Genomic DNA, 24724 nt, shown 5'->3' with positions numbered 1-24724 from the left:
AAACTGTCTTTTTGGTAGAGTTGCATGGAGGCAGAGAGGGTGATCTCGTTTTAGTGGTACTTATCCTAAAAAATCGGGTCTATATCCCGACAGTAGAAAAATGGCAACTGAACAAATGACTTTAAGAGGGACCCTTGTGGGTCACAAAGGGTGGGTAACGAAGATTGCGACGACGCCAGCCATCCCAGAGATGATATTGTCCGCCTCTCGCGGTGGGTACAAAACTACAAATATTTTGAAACTTTCCTCTTTGTCGATGAGCTGACACCAGGGACAGGCTATACGTACAAGATGTAATTTGCATACATATTAAGGCATACACATTGTGCAGTAAAATAATACAGGATTTAATTTTTAGGGAACAGAGTTGATTAAAATTTGGTTGGACAACCTTAACTTGTTTAATGTAAAAAAGGGTCAATCATTTGTTAGGGTCATATTTTCTTAGATTGTATGATAATGGTATTTCAATACAAACAATCATCCCAACCCCAATAGCCATAATCAAAATTTGGCCCCCCAAAAATTATGCAAAGTAAGGACATTAGGGTTCAGAAACAGAAAAATTTGTATACTCATGGATTCAGGTATAATAATCAGGCTTTCATGTTTAACTGTATTGGGAAGGAACACCAATTGAAATATATATATAAATAAACATGTGCTTATAGATAAGTCTCTGATTGTGTGGAAATTGACAAGAGATGAAAACACATATGGAGTAATGAGCCGAAGACTTTGTGGACACTCCCATTTCGTCTCGGATGTTGTCATATCCTCGGATGGACAATTTGCCCTTTCAGGCTCTTGGGACGGTGACCTTCGACTATGGAACTTGCAACAGTGAGTTAATAAGTTGTTTGTAATGTGTACACATGTAGATTTTATTTTCCTGAATTTTCATTGTGCAGCTTGTATTTGTTTTGCACTTTTCTTTTGTATATGTGTGTTTTAAATTGCCTGCATTGGGACAAGATGTCCTGGCCTTTTCTGGTTGAGATTGGAAAAATTTTGTCTATTCCTCCAGATCAGTATTTCTCAACTTTTTCCTCTACTGCTCCTTTTTCGTCTGCATAATTTATAAACGCCACTATTAAAAGAAACCAAAATCAAAATGACATTATTTCACATGCAATATCAATGGGATAATTAAAAGCCTATATATTCACAAGCTATATTTTAACCCTTGAAAATTTAAATCTTCTAATGCTTAATTCAACATAATATACCAGTATGCTGGATACAGTACTCATTACGATTTACCTGTTACTGTATGTGGCCTGAGCACAGTTAGCATGAACATGTTCCATAATCATGTTGGTTCTTTTATCATCCTTTGTTTTGCAATATGGTTTTTGTGCTGTTTTGTGTGTTTTTGAGCAGACTTCTCACTTGGGATTGTAAGGTTTGTGACTATTAATGAGGCTATTGTTGAAGCACCCAGTTGCAAAATCCTTACTAATGTCAGTCTGAAAAATAACTCATATTTTGGAATATTGGCAAAGAATTAAGTGGAAACTGTAAACCAGGGGAGGAATTTCATAAAAACTAAAAAAAATTCTGTTGGTAATGTAACAGAATATTTTTGCACATACATTAGGGATATGCATTATAATTTGGACCTGGTTCACATTTGAAACCGGTTGGTTGTAAAGGGTTCTGAAATAGGCATCTAATTATAAAGTCTTCTTGTACATACGGCCGCATGCTACATTTCAGGCGCTTAAAATTAATCGATTATTGTTGTAACAAAGTCCATTGTTTCAAAATTTTTGTTTTTGGCACTCTGGTTGTTGCTTAGTTGCTTAAAAACTGAACAGTCGACAGTTAGTAAACAGTATGTGTAATGAACCTAGTTTCTTAATATCATTGTTTGTGTAAATTTTAGTTGTAGCCTAAGTTTTAGTCAACTAGCAGTATTTAAAAAAGACGAGTAGTATAAAAAGAACTGCGCCGCCAATACAACTACTTTCAGAGCGCAAACGAGAGCAAATTTCGCATTGAGTAGTAATGTGAAATAAATTGATATTTCAAATTGCTAAAATTTTGAATGTTATATTTGTTTTTCATCTTATGGGGAGGAATGAATAGTTCGAAAATTGGCAAAGGGAGGAATGTAACAAAAAAGGTTGGGAACCACTGCTGTAAACAATCACTTATTCTACGGACTACCCTTAAACCCTAATATAACATGGTCTAAAAACAAAATTCTTCTTATCCCATGTTGCTGTGTTTTAACACAACTACATTTGTTTGTTCTGAAATGGTGGTTTCCACTTTTCAAAAAGTTGTTGCTCTTTTCAGGGGAATTACAACTCGACGCTTCTTTGGCCACACCAAGGACGTGATGTCGGTTGCATTTTCTGGTGACAATCGTCAGATCATTTCCTCGTCAAGGGATCGAACCATTAAACTGTGGAATACACTGGGTCAATGCAAGTATACAATTATGGTATGTCCAAATGTTTTTGTCTTGGCTTGCAGTTTTGCCTTTGGCATTTTTTCTTAGGAGTTTAAATTTCAACTTTAACACACAATAAGTTTTTGCAAAAAAGTAGAGAGTCAGGTTAGTGTCGTTCAAAGGTTTGCAAAAAATCTGATAAAGTTAAACATGCAAGATTCGCAAAACTAATTTTATACTAGTATTATTTACTTTACTATTATAAACTTTGTATAATTTTTGTATTTAACTGCTTTTGGACAGGGTGCAAATCTACACCAGTGATATCCTTTTTAAAATAACAAGCATTTTTTATGCACATTTGGGTGTGTGTTGTCTAACATTGTGCTCATGTTTTTAGGAAGACAACCACACTGATTGGGTATCATGTGTTCAGTTCTCACCAAACCCAAACACCCCTATCATTGTTTCATGTGGCCATGATAAGCTTGTAAAGGTAAGTTCAAAAACTTTGACTGATCTTCTGAAGTTACAACAATTAGGAAACCCATACCAGTGAACTCAGAATACAAAAACAAGAATAGTTTTGACAAATAGGGACACATTTTCATTTTACTTGATTTGTTTTTTTATGCAGTTTGTCCTCCTTTTTTGCCATGAAATTTGGATAAAATTTTCACAGATGATAGATATAGCTTAAAGAGCTCTTTAAACTTGATACTATGCCTGGCAGCAATAGCTTATAGATAGATATAGCTGTGTATTATTTACCCCAGTAACTGTCAAAGTGTAAAACATTGTTGCAGTGCACCACAAACGAATGGTTTTTGTGGTATTATAAAGGCAACTGGACATATTACTTGTAGTTAAAAACGTTTAATGTTGTATTGTTTTGATCCGCCAAACACATAATAGTTTGTCACAAACATTAAATCAATGTATATCGAGTTGTGTTATTAGGGTAATTTGTTACTTGCCAGGCACAATTTATGCCTCCTGCAGTTACCAACTTTACTGTATTTGTGACATTGCGCAACTTAACAGTAGGATTACTGCTTCAGCAAGGGATGTAGTTCTTAAGAAATTGGCTCCTGTGTTTTTAAGCAACGATTTTGATTACCTGACAGTCCACAGTTTTGCTGAGTAAGCTAGATAGCAGCAGCGAAATCAGAAAACTACAAAGTTTTCACTAAAATTAACTGTTCTTCCTGTCAATTAGACGGGTAGAGAAACCGCCAAAGTCGAAAGTTAGGCCGGGTTTCGGTCTTGTACTTTCGGGCCTACTTACAATTTTGGAGAAAGTGCTTTGCCGCTTAATGCGTCGTTTCGAACCAGAAAACGAAATATGCAGCGGGACAATTTAGTGGCAGTTTGACGTGTGAATTAGGTATTCAATCACATGCGGTCTATGACATTTGTGTGGCAAATTTTCCAGATCTAATGAAGTCATTAGGTAAATTCCCCCCAAAAAATGTTGGACCCCCCTTTAAAAATTTCTGGATACGCCCCTGATTACATAGGACATACTTTACACCAGGGGTGTCAAACACAAACAACTTTGAGGGCCAAAAACAGATTTCTAAGTAAGTGGAGGGGCCGCACTATCGAAACATTTTTTACAGTGTAACATGACAACAACAAAACTGCATGATTATAAAGTAATCGATTCAATAATTCCATTAACTACATTAAAAAAAGCAAAAAAAAAAGATATACAGTGTAGCAAAGTGAAAGAACCAACTGTGATTTATTGCTTTATGTGAAAACAATGGCATACAATGATGCAACAATCGCAATAGCTGATTCTAAAGATGGATCATTACGATCATCCTTTTTAAATGTTGCATATACCGTTGATAAGTTAGCCTAAGTTGATCCTCCAAAGTTTGACTTTTGATGAGCAACCGATTCACCCACAGGCCTAAAAACATGAAATGTGTAAAACAGCTATACTTACTAATGTACATAATTAAGGAGTTTCATACTTCGTTGGTTGGTGCATTGTAAAGCAATATTTAAATGATGTTGGATCTTCCAGTTGGAATCACCTATTTTCACCCCTTAACCCTTTCACTGCTGGAGGTGAATGTGCGCCGATGCTTCGTTGTAAACAGCGATAAAAATCATTTTCAGTGCGTACATTTTTTTCAACTGAGGTGTGTTTGAAAGTTTATGCACATTGACTTCAGTTTTTTTCAGCAATATCAAGGTTAAAGCTAGAGCTAAAATTCTCAAAGAACTAGGAGTATGTTTGCCGTTCCTTTTTCTTACTTTTGTAAATTAATAATAGTGATGAAAAATCCAAAAACAATCATGTTAGTACATTAAATTGTGTGTATAGTAAACTGGTAAATAGGATATAGTATATAAAGTGTATAAATTGGCAATTTCTAGTTTATCCTTTTGTAACAGATAACCTGCTAACCTGCCCTCACCCCCAAATGGAGGTTCACTGTCATTTTTCAATCTTCACATAAATGTCTAAAAAATATGAATTTACTTAGGTATGGAATCTTACTAACTGCAAGTTGAAGACCAACCACCATGGCCATACTGCTTATATCAACTCTGTGACCGTTTCACCGGATGGTTCTCTCTGTGCTTCTGGTGGAAAAGACGGGCAAGCAATGTTGTGGGACTTGAGTGAAGGCAAGGACAGGAATTATTTACATTAGAGCTGAATACTAAAATGTAGAGATCCACCAAAGTCTAATTTGGTCTCAAACTTTTTAGAAAATTTGGTCAAACTGTTTTTTGGTTTGTGAAATCAAATCCTTACATGTACCAACTGTCAAGTATAACTTGCATTGGGAAAACATCAGCTATGGTTTAAGCATTTGTAATAATCTGTGTTATGTGACTAGCAACCTTGATATGATCCATGGCCTATGATTACACACAATACATATTCGTTGACTATCAATGATGACAAGTTCTGCAATTATGATGGCCATGAAAAGTTTGGTTATATTGTTTTGCGTTATTGCTCCGATTGTTTAAATATTGGATAATACATAGTTATACTTTTTTCAGGCAAGCACCTTTACACATTGTCAAATGGAGAAAGTGAAATTCATGCCTTGGCATTTTCACCCAATCGTTATTGGCTTTGTGCTGCATGTGGTCCAACCATTAAAATATGGGATTTGGAAGGTAAAGCTCTACTTGATGAACTGCGACCAGAATTGCTCAATTTGACAAGCAAGGCAGGCCAACCAGAGTGCTTGTCATTGGCTTGGTCGCCAGATGGTCAGGTGAGTAATATGAAACTGGTTGTTACTTAATTAATAATACTTTCGAAAGTCATACATGTTGGGTATAAAACTGACTGTTGTGGCATATTTGTGCTGTATACACAAGTGCAAATTGCAGGCAACATAGCTACCACTCAATTTTGTCTTGTTTTTGCATGCAGACGCTGTTTGCCGGTTACAAGGACAACCTTATCCGAGTGTGGCAAGTTTCAATTCTTGCTTCCCAGTCTGCTCAATAAAACAGACAAAAATTGTGTGATTCTCTCCAGTGTTTGTTAGCAATATTTAGTAGAACAAAAGAATCCTACTGCAGCTATTTTGTTTTATATACCTCCTTGGTATATTTTTAAAGTAGAAACTCCCCCCAAAATTCAACACTCTCATACTATATATAAAACCTGAGGGGATTTCTTCCCCCAAATAAATACACTATGGTTGACTTTAACAATGTCCAGTTACCCAGGGACAAACATCAGTAACTGACTGAGCAATCAAGTTATTAAACACTGCAACAGTTTATATTAACAGAAATATATGCAACAGGAACGCAATAAGTTTATTGACCTGCAATAACTGACAAAAAGGGTTTGTATAAAATAAAAATACCTACTCAAATTAGACCTAATTTTATGTTATGTGAGATAGTGGTGAATAAGGTCATGTCACTTTGTGATTCCCACTAGGAGAGTGGTTTCCTAACTTTAATCCAGAGGTTTCCAACCTGGGGTTCGCGGACCCCTTGGGGGTCCGTGGAGGCAAACATTTGTACGTGGCATTAACAGCAGTACAATATTTTTAAGTTCCCAAACCATTTTTACAATCCTGCATATGAGTGCAAACTGTATACTTTATTGCATCTTTGGATCAGGAAAACTTGTGATTGTTACCTCCATTGTGACATCACAACACACATTAACAATAGAACTTATTGTGCTTTGTTTCAAGTATTGTACACCAGAAAATGTATCTCTTCGTGGCATTGACTGCTACAGCAGTGCTTTTCAACCGGGTATATTATCAATTGGGTGTACCAGATTCAATTCGACAATAGGCAGATTGACGTTTTAAACCAGGCTGACTGGAGCGTACAGTACATGGTACCACATGTATCTTAATTATACATAGCTTGTGAGTTGCTATGTTCTATTTGTGATATCATAATTCAATGTTTCTCTTGAGAATGGTTGGTTATGGTTCTTTTTGCAGTATAAAATGAATTACAAATTACAGTTTTCACTCAGTTATTTGCTACAAACAATGTTAAAGGATTTGCATTGTGCTTATCCTTTTTCTTGTTAGGACAACAAAATCAGTGTGTTACAACAGTGAACACATTTTTGACCGGGTGTACTAATTTTTGAGTAAACATGAAAAGGGTGTACCATTTCAAAAAAGGTTAACAAGCACTGTGCTACAGTACAGAAATGTATTGAGATTAAAGGACTGTGAAGGTTGATTAAATTCTGCCCCCAAAAGCGAACATATAATGCAGGAAACGAAAAACATAACAAGACTAAATACATTAGGGGTCTGCGGACCTATAAAATTTATAAAAGGGGTCGGTGACTACAAAAAGGTTGGGAACCACTGCTTTAATCGAAGCCCGAAATATATTTGTGTGAGCCATCCCAAAGTTGGGATAAGTTACTTGTATGCTTTTCAAATGCTACACTATCTCAAACTTTATTTTCTGTTCCCGTATTTTGAATAACAATGGCAGTGTACAAACCATGATAACATTCCATTAGTGTTTTTATTTGTGTCAAACATGTCAACAAAAGCATATTGATAAAAACAAATAATTCAGATCTACTTACTGTGTGAAAACAAACCAAGCAACTCATTAGTAAATTGATTACAATTGATGGGATCTGATAGCAAACCAGCAAGACCATCAATTTGACTTTGATCAGCGTCTGCCTCTTCTGTGTTTCCCCCTTCCTGATTGAAACCAATTAATGTCATCAGATGGTCTGTGAGCTCTTTTTCAGTCATGTGTTCACCTGCTCATGAAAAACAAAGTTTACTAAAATTCTGGACAAATGCTAAAAGGGTGGCTTAGTTATCACATAATAGCTATTGGACACAAAGTGTCACCTATTTTCAAAGGACATAGCTCACTATATTATTTACCATTGGGTCCCATACTTCACCTTGTTTTGTATAACTTTATTTGTTTCTACAAGCAAAAACGCACAGGTTCTCACACATTTTGTTGGTTACTTTACTATAGTTTAATAACATTTCTTTTAGTTGTAATGTAGTAAAACTATTTGCCCACATTTGTTTTTTTTATCACTACTTCATGACAATCAGACGACAGTCCGAAGACTGAAAACTGTCCTTTGCCGTGTCACCATACAAGAAATAAACGTATTTTCAGATTAAGGATAGTCGATAATAATAGTAAACGAAAGAGGTTAAATGTCAATAGATCGGCAGCGGAAAACAAAATGTATTACATGCATGCAGATATTGTGAACGGCATGGCATAATGACAGTGTGTGAGTGTCTGTTAAATCAGGATGACCAAATAGCATGAAATGAATAATTGCACCAGGAGAAAGATTGGAAAGAAATGATGCATTGAACTTAGCATTTTCTGTCAGAATATTCGAAACAGTAGAGAACAAATTTGTGCGAGAACGAACCAATAATGGACAATTGAGAAACAAATGTTGCATGTTTTCAGGCCACATTTTGTTTGTGAAGCAAATAACTGTGAAAAACTTTAAAAGCCAGGGCATACAATTGAACTAGAAGGGTGGCTTAGCACATATTGCCCTTGCATATACACTATAACCTATTTTAAAACATAAATATATTTCCTATGCTTATTTTGTATTGGGTCCCATATTAGTCACCGTCTTTTATAACCTTAGTCGTTTCTGCAGGCAAAAACTCATGGGTCCCCACACATGCAAAGTTGAAAATAATGCAATTCAAGAGATAACCATGAGAAAGTCGGGTGTTGTAAGGTGAAACACAGTGATCGGCACTGGGCTTAAATAATAATACTATGTAGAATACAAACTATAAAATTAGATTCACCCCAGATATTGTTTGAAGTATGTCCTATTTAACGTTTCAAAAAACTGACCCATTTTAGGGGGCTAGTAGGGTAACTAATTGGGTTCGACACACAAACTAAAAAATATATAAAACCACAATGACTCAATCAATAGTACTGCAAAAATTCAGCCCAATCCGCCAATGTTTAAAATTTTGACCACTAGAGGTGTTTTGAGCAACAACCATTAATGTTTCTGACGTCATAGGGCTGTTAACAAGCCCCTAGCTGCCATGGCGCAAAAACGACCACCAAGCAACCCACCAACGAGCAACATACAACTGGTTGCCCTTGTAACACTATTGCGCCAAAGAAATCTTTCGTTTGTGGTGCCCAGTAACATACAAATACGTTTTACACTTTAGGGGCTTGTGGGGTAAATGTTAGGACTACAGGGTTGAACACAACAATCGACACCTATAAATGGCATACTATACAAGAAATCCAAATTTCAGCCAATTCTGACACTGTTTAAAAACTCACCCATTTTAGGGGGCTAGCGGGGTAAATACTGGGGTTATCAACAAAAACAAAGTGGGATGCACATGTACATGAATATATCTACCATCTGTGTAAATTTCAGCCAAATCCATCAAACATTTGAAGGAAAAACGAGTCGGACAAACTTTGGGTAAAAACACCCATTTTAGGGGGCGAGCGGGTAAATACTGGGGTTATCAACAAAAACAAAGTGGGATGCACATCTACATAACTATATCTACCATCTGTGTAAATTTCAGCCAAATCCATCAAACATTTGATGGAAAAACGAGTCGGACAAACTTTGGGGGGAAAATACCCATTTGAGGGGGCTAGCGGGGTAAATACTGGGGTTATCAACAAAAACAAAGTGGGATGCACATCTACATAACTATATCTACCATCTGTGTAAATTTCAGCCAAATCCATCAAACATTTGATGGAAAAACGAGTCGGACAAACTTTGGGAAGAAAAAAAAACAAAGAAAACAAAAGAAAAAACAAAACAATTTGAGTAAAATCAATATGTGTCCCCTTCAGGGAAGGGGACCCATAATAAGTATGATACCTATTTTAGAAAAGTGGTGGAGTAATGGCATAATCTAACTGTTCAATTTTCATGAAATTTATTCATTGTTAAAAAATTAACCTATTTAAGGGGGATGGTGAGACTTTTGAGTAAAACAGAGCAGTAGACACCCTATAATGGTATAAACTCCACAAACAGTCCAATGTTATTCCAATTCAGACATTGTTTGAAATTTTACCGATTTTAGGGGGCTGGTGGGGGTTTGGAGTAAAGCATACTATTCTACACTAAAATGGTATATGCTTAAAACTGTTAAAATTGTTTCCAATTTAGACATTGTTAACAAGTTTGACCCATTTCATGGGGTTGGTGGGGTAATTGGGGGATTCCACAGCTAAAACATTAAAAACCACAGGACCCAAACTACACCCATGTATAATTTTGAATCTTTTACCCATTCTTTTAAAACTCAACCACAAGGGGTGGGAGAACAACCAGTAAAGGTTTCCATATCATCAGGTTGACACAACCCACATATGTTCAGTTGCACTTATAAGGCTATTGCACCAAAAAAACTTTTGTTTGTAGTGGCACCATGCCAAACACTGGGGGTATCATTTTAAAAGCCACATCCAGAAGACTATATCTATCAGCTGTAAAAGATACATTTCAATTTATCAAACAGTTTATGGCTAAAGAGTTGTTGACACACACCAAAAAGGCACAAAAAAAGACATAAACAGAGTCAAATCAAAATATTTTACAGGACAAACACTAAATACAAGACAAGGAAAAAATCATAAGAATAGCTTCAAGACTAAGAAAATGTTTTACCTCTTTTCTGCAAAATCTCTGTCAGGTATTGGAGATCCATTTCATTTTGTGAGTCAGTACCTTTGCAGAGTAGGTTAAATGCCTTCTGTATCTCGCTGTGCAACAATCCAAATGCAGGTCGGTGATTAATGTACACTGCCAACAAAGAGAAAAGTTATGTTTTTAAATAAGTTTTAGTGTCATTGTGTTGCTATATTTTCGTATATAGAGGAACAGTGTGACTGATTTTTCAGTGCAGGGCAAAATGTCTTTGTTAAAGATTATTATTTAATACCATTATCTGTAAATTTTGGTGTTCTTCACCTGCAAAATGTACTTCATACTAAAACTTAGACAACTTAAAAGTTGGAAAACATTGGTGTAACTAGCTTGACACAAAACCATGTCTACACAACATTGCTATGCACTGTGAAATACTTACACTTGATAAAATCAGCCAAATCTATCTCTAACACATGTTCGCCTGTTTCCACAAATCTACTGAATTTAACTTCATTGATAATGTCTTCAATCTGCAAAATAAGACAATTTTATTTTTACACAATGCAAAGAAACGACTTAACAAGCAGCTAAGTAAAACCAGCTGCCCAATAAAGCTTGTTTTTAACAGTTGTTTGCATTTGCACAAATGCAAATCTTGTTGCCATTTATAAAAATATGTGAAAAGTAATGTAAAGCATCTTTAAATGTCATTACAAGAGGGCGTAATAATGAAACAAAAAAAAGTTGTCAGGAAAAAAACATAAATTTTATTACATTTGAAAGTCAACAATGTTTTGCTGTCAAAAATAGCTTGACATTGTGTATGACATAACTTGCAATACTTCTTTTGCAAATCTTAGAAATAGACCTGCTGCTCAGATGGATAGAATCCTAAAGCTCGCATTAATGCCGGAACTTGATCAAGTTGAACTTTGTTGGAAACATTTCTCTCCTCTGTAGTTACCATTCCCTGACTTTGTAACTGGGCATAGTAAAAATAATTCTCTAGTTCTGCAAACATTTCTCCTTCCTTTCCACCTTCAATTAACCCATAAAATGGCTCAAGGCCGGAACCACCCAATGCTTCAACTGCCATCATGGCTCTGTAAAAATAAAAACATTGTATAATAAATAATGTTAATTATTTGCTGATTTTTTTCTAGGATTGAATGACTGTTGTTGAAAATTTATTTGTTCTCAGTGTGCAAAGTGGCATATTGATTTTATTTTGCCTTGAACTCAGGCAAAGATGTATGGTTTCAGTCCTGTCTTCATTGATGCATTTCATTGAGGGGCTTTTGCAGCATTGCAAAGATAAACTTCATGTGTTACTGAGGTTTTTAAATAATGGAAATGTATGCAAAATAAAAACATCCTTATGACAGGAAACTAAGTGGGGGACACCAGACTTGCTCAATGGACCACAAACAAAACGACTAACTTGGCATTAATAGACCACATGTGTATGGATGCATCATTCCCACCACATGTAAATATGTGGTTACCATCATGACTACATGCAATCTGTGAAACTCCTTGTGGATGTGCAGTTAAGGAGATGGATCTGTGAGGATTTCCATCCAGAGGAAGAAGTTGTAATCCAACTTTGTTTTCAGTTGCATAAGCCATTAAATAACATGAAGCAGATGGATCAAGAGCAGGTACAACAGATATTCTAAAAAATTGTTTTTACTAATTATTCACTAATGTTACCTAAGTAATAAAGTACGCCAGGCCCATTGAAGGCGCTATACCGAATCAGCTGGTCACCAAGCATTCACCACCATATGGCAAGGCGAAGGCTAGAAAAATCTAGCCTGCGGTGGGATTCGAACCCACGACAGGAGTCTTTCCGGGACTTGCACTCTACCAACTGAGCTACACAGGCCCAGTGGAGAATCCGCCGAAAGTCGAATCACAAGCACCGTTGCCTGCCTCGTATGCTGCACATGTCAGCTTCGTAGTAGGGGATCGCCAGATTGACCAGTATCAGTTAAGATGAACATAAATTCATAACTGGGATCAGCCCTGATGCGTCTATGCAGGCCGTGAGCGCTGGTCTGCAGCATACGAGGCAGGCAACGGTGCTTGTGATTCGACTTTCGGCGGATTCTCCACTGGGCCTGTGTAGCTCAGTTGGTAGAGCGCGAGTCCCGGAAAGACTCCTGTCGTGGGTTCGAATCCCACCGCAGGCTAGATTTTTCTAGCCTACGCCTTGCCATATGGTGGTGAATGCTTGGTGACCTGGTGATTCGGTATAGCGCCTTCAATGGGCCTGGCGTACTGTGATTTATATATGAGTGTGCCGTGATCGCTGGTCTGCATAGACGCTTCAGGGCTGATCCCAGTTATGAATTTATGTTCATCTTAACTAAGTAATAAAGTATTGTATCTTTTAGTAATAAATTAAAGTTTAAATGTACAACACATTAATTTAAGCTACAGTCAAATTTACCTGGCAAATGACAGTCCTAACTGAAACCTGAAGTAGGTCAGGCAGTGACAATTCAAAGAAAAACTAATTACACAAATAAAATACAACCAATTTTCAAATATATGCAATTTAAAACTTTCTAATGTTTGTTTGATAAAAAACAAAAATAATATGGAAAGAATACAAAACATCCTGCTATGAGAGGAATTTTATAAATGTAACCACCTTTTAACTGGAGAGCCGAAAGTAGGACCAAGGAATGTCTTTCTACACATTTTTGTTGTTGTGTTGAGTAGCTTCATTTTGTATTCATTGTTGCTTACAACAAGAAAATTTTCTTTTGTAATATTAGGATACCAATCCATGCACAACGGTGTAGCGGATTGTTCTATTCTGCTGTACTGAAGTAGTTTAAGGTCATCTGTGGTGCTTAATGCAAGGTCATATTCCACCTATATAAATATGGTGTCAAGATTTATAAAAACAACCTTTGGTAGATTTAAATACACAACAATAATCTCAACAGCAAGCACATGTAAAATTTTACAAAATGTTCAAGCAGAAACAAACCAATTTTAGGTGTCAAACAAATGAAAACCATTTTTGAAGTAAGCTAATTTGTTCACATTTTACCACATTTAATAAAAACTTTTACTACCAAAACTCGGTCTTTTCCAAGTGTCAGCAACCTTTGCTGGTTGCTGTCAAGATCCACTCCAAAGACCATGTCAAGAATAGGTTCATAATGGGCTCGGTACCTTCCAAGATAAACCCAACCAGATTCTCCAGAATAAACAAAGACACTTGTTGTGCACTCAGCATCCTAATTCGAATTAGTCGTAGTTAAAATTGTAACTTGCTTTTCTTGTAGCACGTTTGTACATTTATCACATTATATTTTGATATAATTAATAAACTCACTACATTTGGTAACCCCAAGCATGTAAAGATTTGTCACCATTCAAAAGTTATACTCGTAATTGAAACTTAAAGCTGGAATCACCCAGTCCGTTGCTTGGTGGATGAAGACTAAACTTACATCCATTCAAAAGTTATTAAGTATATATTGTCAATACGATTCAAAGGGACAAAAATAATGTTTTGAAAAAAGCAATGTGATTTTAGAACAAAATGGTTGCAAAAAAAATAATCCATAATGTCAGTCTTGTACTTTATTTGATGTAACTTAAACCTTTTTATGTATTACTTACTGCTGTTGCAAAATATTTTGAGTCATGTGAAAACTTGCAATGAGTAACAGACTTTCTTGCATAATGAAACTGAACTTCATCTTTCAATGACATTGCATCAGCAATATAAACAGCTCCAGAGACAAAACCAATTGCTGCATAAAAATCAGGTTAAACCCAAATCTCGAAAATTTTGATTAAAACAATACCTATCTGGAGTCCATTGTGGTTAAAAGCAAGAGATTGAACCTTTTCTTTGTTTTTGAAAACCCTTGTTGCAATAACTTTCCTGTAAAATAACTTCGTATCAGAAATACATCAAACCAAAGAAGACATGGTTGGCAACAATAATACCACTTTCTTCTAACTGTCCCAAATCAAATGTAAGTTAATTGTACAAAGCTACAATATTTCAGCGAAAAATTTAAGTTTTTAGGTTCAGGCCTTTAAGCACCCCAGGGATTTTTAAATGTATTTTGGGTGTTTCAAGTTAGTAGATTTTACTTGGTAAAATGCTTGTGATAAAGATTTACTTTTTATTGAAAGTAAAAGTTGTATACATTTAGTCCAAAAATTATGGAAGTTTAAGACGCAGGCAAACTTTTTAGCATACATAATCCCAAAATTTCTTACTTTTTTTCATAATCCCACAATTTAAGAAGGCCAGCATGGCTACCAATACAAATCCATTTTCTGCAAAAAAAAGCATTTCAAAATATGTAACTGGTTTGATTTTCATTCACTTATGATTGTTTTCATACATATACACCATCAAGCATTTATGGATTTACCTATATATTACAGACAAAAACATGTTGATATTGTGTTAAAACTACTAAGTTTGAAAAAATGTCTACAATTGTAAGGTTAAAAGTAAAACTAAATCCGACTATGTATGCAACAAACTTTGTTGGTGAAGCTGCAATTGCATGGACCGCCCCATCATGTTCCTGCAAAATATGTGACATCTTTGTCCCACTGCACTGTATGTTCACCACTTCAGCAGATTTTGTGGACACAACAAAATCACACACGGAAAATGCATTTCCTTTTATGGTTGCATCAATGGGAGATGACTCATTGAACCTGAATTAAAATGTAAATCTGGTACCAGCATATTCACTAAAAATGACTTTGTTATACCCTTTAGTCCCATCACAGTTGTAGCTAAATGACATTCCGATGATCGCACCAAGGTCAGAATTTTGAAACCAATACAACAAGTTTAGATCTTCATCAAAAAATCTTAAATGTCCAACAACATCTCCAGCAACCACCATTCCTTGAACTTGTGAAAGTGCAGTGAGGCCCTTTTCTTTAATTCTGACCAGTTTAAGTGGACGATATTTGCATTGGTGGTGATTATCTACATTAAGTTAACATATAAGAAGTGTAAATGCTGCAAGTATTTGCTGATCTTAAACAAATTACATACGTTTAATTTTTTGTGTGTATGCTGGAATCCAAACAACAATATTGCCAATTGATGTTGCTGTTAATGCCCTATTTGACTTGCCACCCTTTTAAGAAAAAAAAACATTGTTAATAATGCCCAACCCATATATATATGTATGCTTAATTGGTTTGGAAAAATGTGATCAATTAAACAGATCAGAAATAGAGATAATATACCTGGAATATTGACTCACTAAAAAATCCAACTGGTCTGTTAAAGACTGAATCTGACAAAAAGGGTGCATCTACCATCAGCTCATTGTACTCCTAAAATGCAAGCAGTAAGTTTTACTGCATGGCAAAGTTTTTTTTATTTGCTGGTCATTTTAAAATAGGGTGTGTTGTTAACAAAATGAACAGCAAAACTTCAACCAATGACATTTTTGTTGACAAATTTCTGATATGATTTTCTTTTATATTGTGACTAAACAACAGTCCATCTACAAGTCAATGCTCGTAACATGAAAAATAAAACAAAAAAATAATACAAATTCAATCTTCACCCATGAATAAAAAAGGATTTGTGATTCACTGTTTGAAACAAACTTAAAGTTGTCATCAGGATGAAAATTCACTTTGGTTTGTAACCCATGAGCGGGATTAATTTCAATTTGATGTATAGGTGTTTCAGATGATGTCCAATCCCACAAACTTACCTACAATAATAAATTGTATTATTTTATTTATACATAAAAAAGCATACAAAACACAAAATATTACAGAGTACAAAATATTACAAAGCAATATTAACATTTTTTGTATATGCACACACAAAAAAAAAACAATTGATAAATGTACTAAATAAGTATAATAATTGATCAAGATTTCTGAAACCCTCAGTTAAAGATGTGAGGCTTAATGGATGAGGTTTACTTACCACCTGGCTGGAATCGGCACTCAGTGTTACAATGTATTTAGCATCTGAAGAAATTGCCAAAGCAACAAAACCAGATCCACCATCAGCATCAAATATTGTTTGCACAGGAACACTGTATTAAAAATTAATGTGGATATGGTTGACCTACACAACCAACATTGGACAGTTTCCAGTCAAATAAGACATAATGAGTAATGTAATGTTTTTTTAGAAAGCCCGTAGGCTCCTTGCAGTGCCCCCTTTGAGCAACAACCAGTAAAGGTTTTGACAACGTCAGGTTTTTACACCCCTTAACTGCCATACACTTTAGAAAAGGGACCCAAAAGAATAGTGGCACAATGTAATAAAGTGGGACTTCAAATATGAGCCATAAGCAAGCCATTTGTTTATGCCTGAAAAAAGCTTTTGGGCAATCTGACTTGTAACAGTTATGAAAAACTTAAATAACAAATCATAACATTGTGATTTCAAACCAATATTATGCATTTGCTAACATACAGTATGATATTTTTTGTGTTAAGTTTATCTTAAACTAATTTCAAATTTTTATTCAAAATGAAATGGAGAGTGATTGTAACTAAAATTGAACTTTAATATTCCAGAAACATGAAAAAAAAAATTTCCTACCATGTAAAAGTATCCCAAACTATCACACAACTACCAGGCCCTTTATCTGCAGTTGCCAACCAACGTTTGTCCTGGCTACATGTGAAGCATGATAAAGCATTTCCCTAAACAAGAAAATTCTTAAGAAGGTGATCAATAGAAGGTCAAAAACAACATGTCACTCAAACTAGAATAGAAAACTATCTTCTACCAAAAAACATCAACGCAGTTCAATGTACTTACATGCCCTTGTAAAATTTTCTGTTTGTTATTGACGTAATCAAAGAGAACAGCAACATGGGCAACAGCATAACAAATAATTGTACGATTTTCATCACTCAGATTGATGGTTGGAATATTGCAATTAATTCCATATACCCAATTCAAATTTATAGGCTGGGTATCCTCATGATGTACAGGTGGGGTCAATGGTGTTTCTTCTCCTTTTGGTATTGTTTCATTGGTCACATTAACTGATTTATTTGTTGGAATGTTTACACTTTGGTTTGACCCTGCGGATGGTGCTTCTACATTTTCTTTTGGTGTTGGCATATCCTAAATTTAAATTATCTAGATTACTAGGAAAAATAAGATACAGTGATGAGGAAAAAACAAACCTAAAGACAAAGGCAGTAAAAAAGACAAAGGAAAACAACAAATGTTTTAGCACAGAATTGAACAACTATGTAATTTTTACATGTCATGTCTTTAAATCAATTTTTAAGAAATTTAGGTTTCAAGACATAATCAAAAGAGTCTGTACTTACACTTTGGTCTTCTAAACCAGCACCATATGATGGGTGTGGTGCCAATCCTGAAATAACTTGGATATCTCCTTTTTCCTCTTCAACCTGATTTGGAGTAAGGCTTTTCTCAGATGTTTCCTTTTGTGCCACTGTTTCCCCAACTGCATTTACATCTGACACTGGGGGAGGTGTTGCTAGACAAAAAAATGCCATTTACATTTAAGCAAGGATATTGTTTAAAATGAAAATATATTAAAAAAAACTATAGGTCAAACTAAACTAGATCATTTTGCACACATAGCCATTGTAATTCTGTTTAACTGCTTTGGGATGGTAAATGCTTATCATCTAAATCAGGGTTATTCAACGTGGGCGATATCGCCCCCCAGGGGGCGATTTCGTCTACCGAGGGGGCGATGGTGACAATTTTGGAAGTTGGGGGGCGATTTGACTTTAAAAGGGGGCGATTTCAACATTACTAATTGTATAAATACGTACAAGAACTGTGAGACTCAGCTACCTTTAATTTACAAGCAGATATAATAAGTCTTGCAAACAAACACCAGGGACAAGGGACGCATTAGCATAAACATGCTGCTAACTGAATACATTGTGTTTACTAGGGATTGTTGGTACGTTTTTGATCTCGAAAGCAAGGTTGGGCATTCAATTAGCCACAGGGGACACTTTATTGAGGCTATGTGTTGTTGACTGGTGAGAGGCCATACTTTTTAAAAACAACGGTAACAAGCTTTACCTCACATTTGTTTCGCTTTTGTAGGTCTACACAAGCGCTTCCCAAACATTTAAGATTTATCATTTAGGATTCTCCCCCATTGTTTTCAACAAAAGAAGGCAATTGTTTGCACATAATCGTAATGTTGTTTTGTCTATGATTGAACAGATTTTTCTCAGATGCGTTTAAAGAATTGCGTAAAATAGAGTTGGCGTGTTGTAGTTAAATTATTTGTTAACTGACGCTTTGACTAAAGCTTTCGTGTTGCTAGGCGAAGCTAACCGCCCGCATCTGCTTAAAAACTTTTATACAAATAACACTCTCATAGGGGGCGATTTTGAGCCGATGCCTTGGAAAGAGAGCGATTGCGCCAAAAAGGTTGAAGATCCCTGATCTAAATAAATTAACCAGTTAATAGCATAAGTCACATAACTGCTAGGATAAAGGGAAAACACTTGACAAAAATACTGGTCTGTAAAACCAGGACGCAAAGTAACTTTAGTCATTACCGCATTAGGTATTAGTCAAGGTGCTTTAGTACAACTCGTTTTAGCTGTTACAACTTTGTTTTGCAATTTGATTCAAATTTCAATTATGCAGTATATCACCCAAGATCTGTGTTGCTTCAAGGTTTTTTTTTGTATGTAACTTACATTTAACTATTATTTTAGGCTATCACAAGTCTATGTAATGGAAACAGTATGTTTTCAAAGTTGCATGTTTTGTAATTGATACAGTACATGAATACATGAATTTTATTGGCGTCCTACTAATCGCACATTTCAAACTTAACCAAGTTTTAACATCAATAGTTTAGTTTTTAAAACATTGTTTTTCAACTCTCTAGCACAGGGGTCCGCAAATACTTTTTGGTTTCTGGAAAATACTATGAAACTAAATATCAATATTAAGACTGCTATTATGCTGTTGTCGGTTGCTATTTTTACATAAAACAGTAGGTATAAGCAAATGTTTATTCTAACAAATAAATTCGAGGTTTAATTTGAGAGACGGCAAACCGAAGATCGTCCTCTACTTGTAGTCTCGATCAGTGGTGGGATCCAGCCGGTTCGCACCGGTTCTAAAGAACCTTCTCACGGAATGTTTTGAGATCAGCGAACCAGTTAGCATGAAAAACATTTGAATTCCACCAATGAAAATTGGAATCCCACCAATGAAAATTGGAATCCCACCAATGAAAATTGGAATCCCACCACTGGTTTTATTAGATCAGCGAACCGGCTGACAAAAAATATGAATCCCACCACTGGTCTTGATCTGTATTTGCTTTTGATTTACAATAGTGCAGAAAACACATGACTGCTTGCAAAGGTGCGCTTAACTTATTGCATTGTTACATAGACTGTATGTAACAGTTACGTAGTCATATGTAACAATGCAATAATAATGAAAAGAAGCTGAAGTTCGTTAATACTGTAGATGCGATGCTTACATTCATGGGATATTAAAAATATTTCGCGACCCAGACTGGGAGGTCTTGTGACCCACAATTGGGTCGCGACCGGGTGGTACTAAATACCGCATGTGACCGCATGTGATTCCTCTTAAAATACACCATGGTATGTGAAATGTAAGAATGCCAGCCCCATCAAGGGTAAAATAGACCAGATTTAGGTTTATTTTAATTACAAACCTTCACCCAACCCTAATAGTTCTAACCGTCAGCGCTTTCAAAAGTCCGCAAAATTATTTTTTCGTAAAAGCATATTCAAGTCCTTCATAGATTCTTGCCATGCGGTCACATGCAGTAGCATGCGGTATACCATGTGGTCACATGCGGCCACATGCGGTATTTAGTACCACCGGTCGCAACCCACTATTTGCGGACCCCTGCTCTAGCACAGGGGTCATAAAACTTTTTTCACTGCGGGCCGGATAAGTTTAAAAATGATTTGCGTGCCCTAGCGCCGTCTTTCCAAACTTAGACCAAGAGGTGAATTTTATAGGGGCACCAAGATATGGTCCTGTTATAATCCTATTGAAAATCTGGTAATGCAACTTTTAAACCGTATAGTTAGTCTCATCTTACAAGAAATGCTGGTATATTACGCCACAAGTAAAAAGGCAATTGTTTGTGTACAATTAACACTTGTAGTCTTGTTTGTTACATAACAAACCGGCTTTGGATCAATTCTTGGCGTTGTAATCCTATGAAACTAGGTAATATCAATTGTACATGTCGCAACAGGAAAACTTTCACTAAGGAGTAGATTAATTTTTGAATGTTTCCACATTATCAACACGATTTGGCAAACCAAAAAATTGGGTAACGGGCCGGATGAAATGACCTCCGCAGTTTGGTGACCCCTGCTTATCAGAGCTAGTGTCAACATCACATGACACTTTACCTGAAATACTTTTTCTTTTCTCATCTGCAATCAACTCTGGTTTTGACTCTTCCTCTTGGATATCTGTTTCTAGTTTTTGTGTTTCCAACTCTAGTTGTGAAAATTGTAACACATATGGGTATCATGGTGACAAATACTGTTTAGGTCAGGGGTGGGCAACCTGCGGCCCGCGGGCCGCATGCGGCCCTTCATTAAAGCTTGTGCGGCCCGCAGAGACGCTTGGATTTCAAAAGTACTGGCAAACAGGTCCAATTATTACATATTTTTGAGCTGATTAATGCGCCTGATGATAGCTTTCTGCGATCTGGCAAAATGTGGCTAGAATCAAATACGAATTATACTTGTAGTTAAGCATATTTGGTAAGAAACAAAGCAAAATCACTTTGTGTGATGCACATGTGCAGCCCTCGATCCAATTTTGACATTTATAATTGGCCCTACAGTAACAAAGGTTGCCCACTCCTGGTTTAGGTAAAATTGTTTCATGTATGTTTTTATCTCAAACATGAATAACATTTGACATGTAGCTTCTATCAGTTTTCCAAGTTACATCATGCTTATATAAAAACTGCATTGACCAAAAACATGGAGCAAAAATCTGGTACAACCAGAGAGGGTATTATACATCATATTAAACTTTGACATGCAGTATATTCTCTTATAAAGCATACACGTACAGATATTATGGTAAATTACAATGAGATTATGAAACGAAGCTTAATTTTCCATGAGTAAATATTACAGATAATTAAATAAAATAGATTTGCATCAGCTTAGCAATGGAATAAAATTTATTTTGTAAATAAACCAATAATTTAAATTTTAATGTTAATAGTTGTTCACTTGAATAGACATTTACTACAAATTTCTTCTGTCCCAGACTTAAATTTTGTTCAATAGAGAAAGCTTGGTTACTAGTTGGGTCACACACAGCTGCTGGCATATCAGAGTGTCATATTGTACAAGCTATACAAATAATTTGAAAGCAAACAAGACAACTTATTACACTAAAAAAGTTCACACACTGAAACAGCATTTAATACCAATAAGTTTTGTTACATAAATACTTTTTCAGTTTAGGACGTATAGATAGCTAGTAGGGTCATTGTTCCAACTGTAGTCATTTGCCACAAATTAACTTGCATAGTGCATTAAAACCTAGACATCTTATGATGTAACAATGCATCTAATAGTTTCTATCATCACGCCGTGTCGGCGTCCAGAGGCAAGAGGTTCGCAAATATTAGACAACGACGGCGCAGCCCGGAGTGCAAAGGCAAGGCCAAAAGCACCTGTTAATGGCGTGTAGCCAAGTTTTGTCGAATTTGTCACACCGTGTGTTTGAAGAAACCTGTGGTTTTGGGTGCTGTGGTGTGCGTTTTTAAATGAGGTCATTCTATTGTGGAGAGAATACAGTAAACATCTCGACAGTTCTTGGTGTGCCAAAAGACAGTGTTCAACACAAATTTAGCAACAATTGGGATATGTGACCCAACTAGTTTGCGACACCATTGGTGTACCAACATATTGTATTTAGTATTTTTTATTTACAAATTGTTCAACAATTCAATTAATTTAGGTTTCTTTATGACTATAGATAAACCAACAAGTGTTTTATCAATATTGATATGTAACTCGGGCATCATATGCAGTCCCACTTATGCTTAATGTACTTGGACAAACTTACAGGTAGAATAAAATCCTAAATTTTAGAAAAGTAGAAAAACAGAAAATTTACCTGTGGAAGTTGGACCATTTTCAGTAAGCAAAGCGTTATCTACTGGTTCTGATTGCTCAACATTTTCATCTTTGGATGGTTCTGAATTACTTCTTTGTGTATAAGGTTCTGTCCAACACACACAAACATGTAAAAAGAATAGGCAAAGCGCAAAACAATAACTCCAGATAAGGTGTTTCATACATACAAAGAAATATTTGAAACTCCACAATAAAGAATCTGTTTAGTAAAAATGACAACCATACTGTATAAATGGCAACAATGAAAAAAAACATAAAAATGACAACAATACTGCACAGTCCATGATTGTAGTCCTGTCTACCAGTGATGCACCGAACCAGCCTTAAAAGGCTTGGAAAGAAATTGGAATGTTCAGCAATAAGGCCGTATGATTATGGCTGAATCAGGCCAAACCATATATACTTGCATCTTCAACATAACTGTGTTTTTGCCAAATATATCAATTTATTTTATGTAAAGAATTTTGAGTGTAGGGGTTGGTGATAGGCCTACCCACTGTTGTAGACTATTAAAACCCCAGTTGTAAGCCTATTATAAGCTGGTGTACACACCAATAAAACGTAAAAATGAAATGTCACAAATCTTCTACAGCAAATTTTGCATAAATGGGTCATACCTGATTCATGCAATTCGGTGCTTTGTTTCGGAGTTGGTACCGAATTGTCTTGGTCTTGGTCAGGCAACTTTTCTGTTCGATATGAATCATTAGTACAATACATACATAAATACAACAATATCAGGATCCACAATTTTTGCATCAGCAGATTAGTTTATTTATCCTGAAAAACTGCTGATATGCAGGAGTATAATAATCACCATGTATAAACAGTTATAATTTGTTATAACGCTGTTTATTGCAGTTTGTGTTGTAAAAACATACCAGCTTCAACTAAGTTGCTTTCCTTATCTTCCAGAGTTGGTGGTAGTTTATCTTGTTCCTGATCCTGATTAGGTAGTTCTTTTCCTGGCTGTGTTTCACCTTCAAAAGGATTGACAATGACAATAATTAAAGGCAGTTCAAATAACTTTCAAATGAACTTTTTAGGACTTTTATCAATTCTGTGAGCAAAGTTCCAATTATGTCACTCAACACTTTAAAATGGCAAAATACAAGTTTTTGTGTTTTTTGTGCATTTATAATGAGTATATAAAAAATATTGTGTTAGGGGTCACGTCTAAAACTGCGGGCCCACTTGGCCCACGTGGCCCAGCACTTGACCCGCTTGGCCCAGCACTTGGCCCGCCCCATGCAAGTATAAAAACTGCGGGCCGACTTGATAAAGCCGTGGGCACGCCTGTCACATGTCATTAAATTTTGATTTCGACAAGATCTGAACGGCAAGCAATGGATGTAGTGGGCCCGCAGTTTTTCCTTGCGATAGACGCGACATGCACAGGATATAGTGGGCCCGCGGTTTTTCGATACGAGAGGCGGGCCAAGCAAGCACTGGATATAGTGGGGCTACAGTTTTTATACTTGCAAGAAGCGGGCCCGCAGTTTTCCAATTGCATGAGGCGGGCCAAGTGCTGGACCAAGCGGGCCAAGTGATCCAAGCGGGCCCGCAGTTTTAGACGTGACCGTTGTGTTAGTGTGATGCTAGAATAAAAAGTTTAAGAACCACAGGTGTAATTAGATGGAATATATATTTTTCCTTCATAAAAATGCAATTCAGGGGGTTAAGAAGCTAATTTTAAAGTGATAAGTTTATGAGGTAACTGAGGTGTTATGTTTTCATGTATATATAAATATTTAATGAAAAAAATGATGCCCACCCATTGTTTCACGGTGTTCTGTCGCTTCTTGCACTGAACCATCAGCTGATTCTTCTGTTGGCTTGTTTTGGGATTCTTCTGTTCCATCAGCTGCATTGCTGGTAACATTTGTTATGGAATCTTGATTTTCACCTGCTGCAGTTGGTGTATGGGAGACACTGGTTTGTGTCTGCTCCTCAACATCACCAACATTACCAGATGCTGATGACATGTTTTTTTTTAAATTATG

The 24724-nt window shown here is 36.0% G+C and overlaps 2 protein-coding genes and 2 non-coding genes across 6 annotated transcripts; 2 read left to right on the top strand and 2 right to left on the bottom strand.

The window, feature by feature from the left end:
• On the top strand, positions 1-5911 carry LOC145217812 (small ribosomal subunit protein RACK1-like). The gene is made up of 7 exons (XM_080085148.1): positions 1-212; positions 672-843; positions 2305-2452; positions 2802-2897; positions 4906-5050; positions 5435-5655; positions 5817-5911. Exons 1-7 carry the CDS (start codon positions 101-103, stop codon positions 5892-5894), a joined length of 972 nt encoding a protein of 323 aa, XP_079941274.1. The 5' UTR covers positions 1-100; the 3' UTR covers positions 5895-5911.
• LOC145217810 (cilia- and flagella-associated protein 251-like) lies at positions 4088-24724 on the bottom strand. 3 transcript variants are annotated; one of them, XM_080085145.1, is made up of 25 exons: positions 24496-24724; positions 23603-23701; positions 23339-23410; positions 22702-22809; positions 20964-21053; positions 17880-18052; positions 17356-17667; positions 17134-17237; positions 16507-16618; positions 16133-16285; positions 15807-15896; positions 15610-15694; positions 15318-15540; positions 15081-15260; positions 14808-14867; positions 14384-14463; positions 14196-14329; positions 13643-13807; positions 13210-13436; positions 11992-12225; positions 11419-11653; positions 10990-11080; positions 10569-10703; positions 7473-7658; positions 4088-4322 (listed from the first exon to the last, which is right to left on the bottom strand). In XM_080085145.1, exons 1-25 carry the CDS (start codon positions 24704-24706, stop codon positions 4207-4209), a joined length of 3675 nt encoding a protein of 1224 aa, XP_079941271.1. In that variant the 5' UTR covers positions 24707-24724; the 3' UTR covers positions 4088-4206. The 3 variants fall into 3 exon arrangements, with proteins under 3 accessions (XP_079941271.1, XP_079941272.1, XP_079941273.1); XM_080085146.1 differs by lacking the exons at positions 4088-4322; positions 7473-7658 and adding an exon at positions 10189-10387; XM_080085147.1 differs by lacking the exons at positions 4088-4322; positions 7473-7658 and having other exon boundaries at positions 10552-10703.
• Positions 12365-12438, bottom strand: Trnas-gga (transfer RNA serine (anticodon GGA)). The gene has a single exon. It is a non-coding gene; the product is annotated as a tRNA-Ser (tRNA).
• On the top strand, positions 12672-12745 carry Trnas-gga (transfer RNA serine (anticodon GGA)). The gene has a single exon. It is a non-coding gene; the product is annotated as a tRNA-Ser (tRNA).

The sequence above is a fragment of the Phallusia mammillata genome, chromosome 3 (assembly GCF_965637545.1).
Source record: "Phallusia mammillata chromosome 3, kaPhaMamm4.hap1.1, whole genome shotgun sequence".
NCBI classification, from domain to species: Eukaryota; Metazoa; Chordata; class Ascidiacea; order Phlebobranchia; family Ascidiidae; genus Phallusia; species Phallusia mammillata.
This window is presented reverse-complemented; position numbering and strand designations above follow the sequence as displayed.

What these genes read in the sequence shown, in the direction of transcription:
- LOC145217812 (XM_080085148.1), top strand. Translation starts at nt 101, where the DNA reads ATGGCAACTGAACAAATGACTTTAAGAGGGACCCTTGTGGGTCACAAA. An exon ending in CGACTATGGAACTTGCAACA is followed by an intron (nt 844 to 2,304) that starts GTGAGTTAATAA and finishes TGCTCTTTTCAG; the next exon opens with GGGAATTACAACTCGACGCT. An exon ending in AATGCAAGTATACAATTATG is followed by an intron (nt 2,453 to 2,801) that starts GTATGTCCAAAT and finishes TCATGTTTTTAG; the next exon opens with GAAGACAACCACACTGATTG.
- LOC145217810 (XM_080085145.1), bottom strand. Translation starts at nt 24,706, where the DNA reads ATGTCATCAGCATCTGGTAATGTTGGTGATGTTGAGGAGCAGACACAA. An exon ending in ATACACACAAAAAATTAAAC is followed by an intron (nt 15,541 to 15,609) that starts GTATGTAATTTG and finishes AACTTAATGTAG; the next exon opens with ATAATCACCACCAATGCAAA. An exon ending in TTGGAAAAGACCGAGTTTTG is followed by an intron (nt 13,437 to 13,642) that starts GTAGTAAAAGTT and finishes ATATTTATATAG; the next exon opens with GTGGAATATGACCTTGCATT.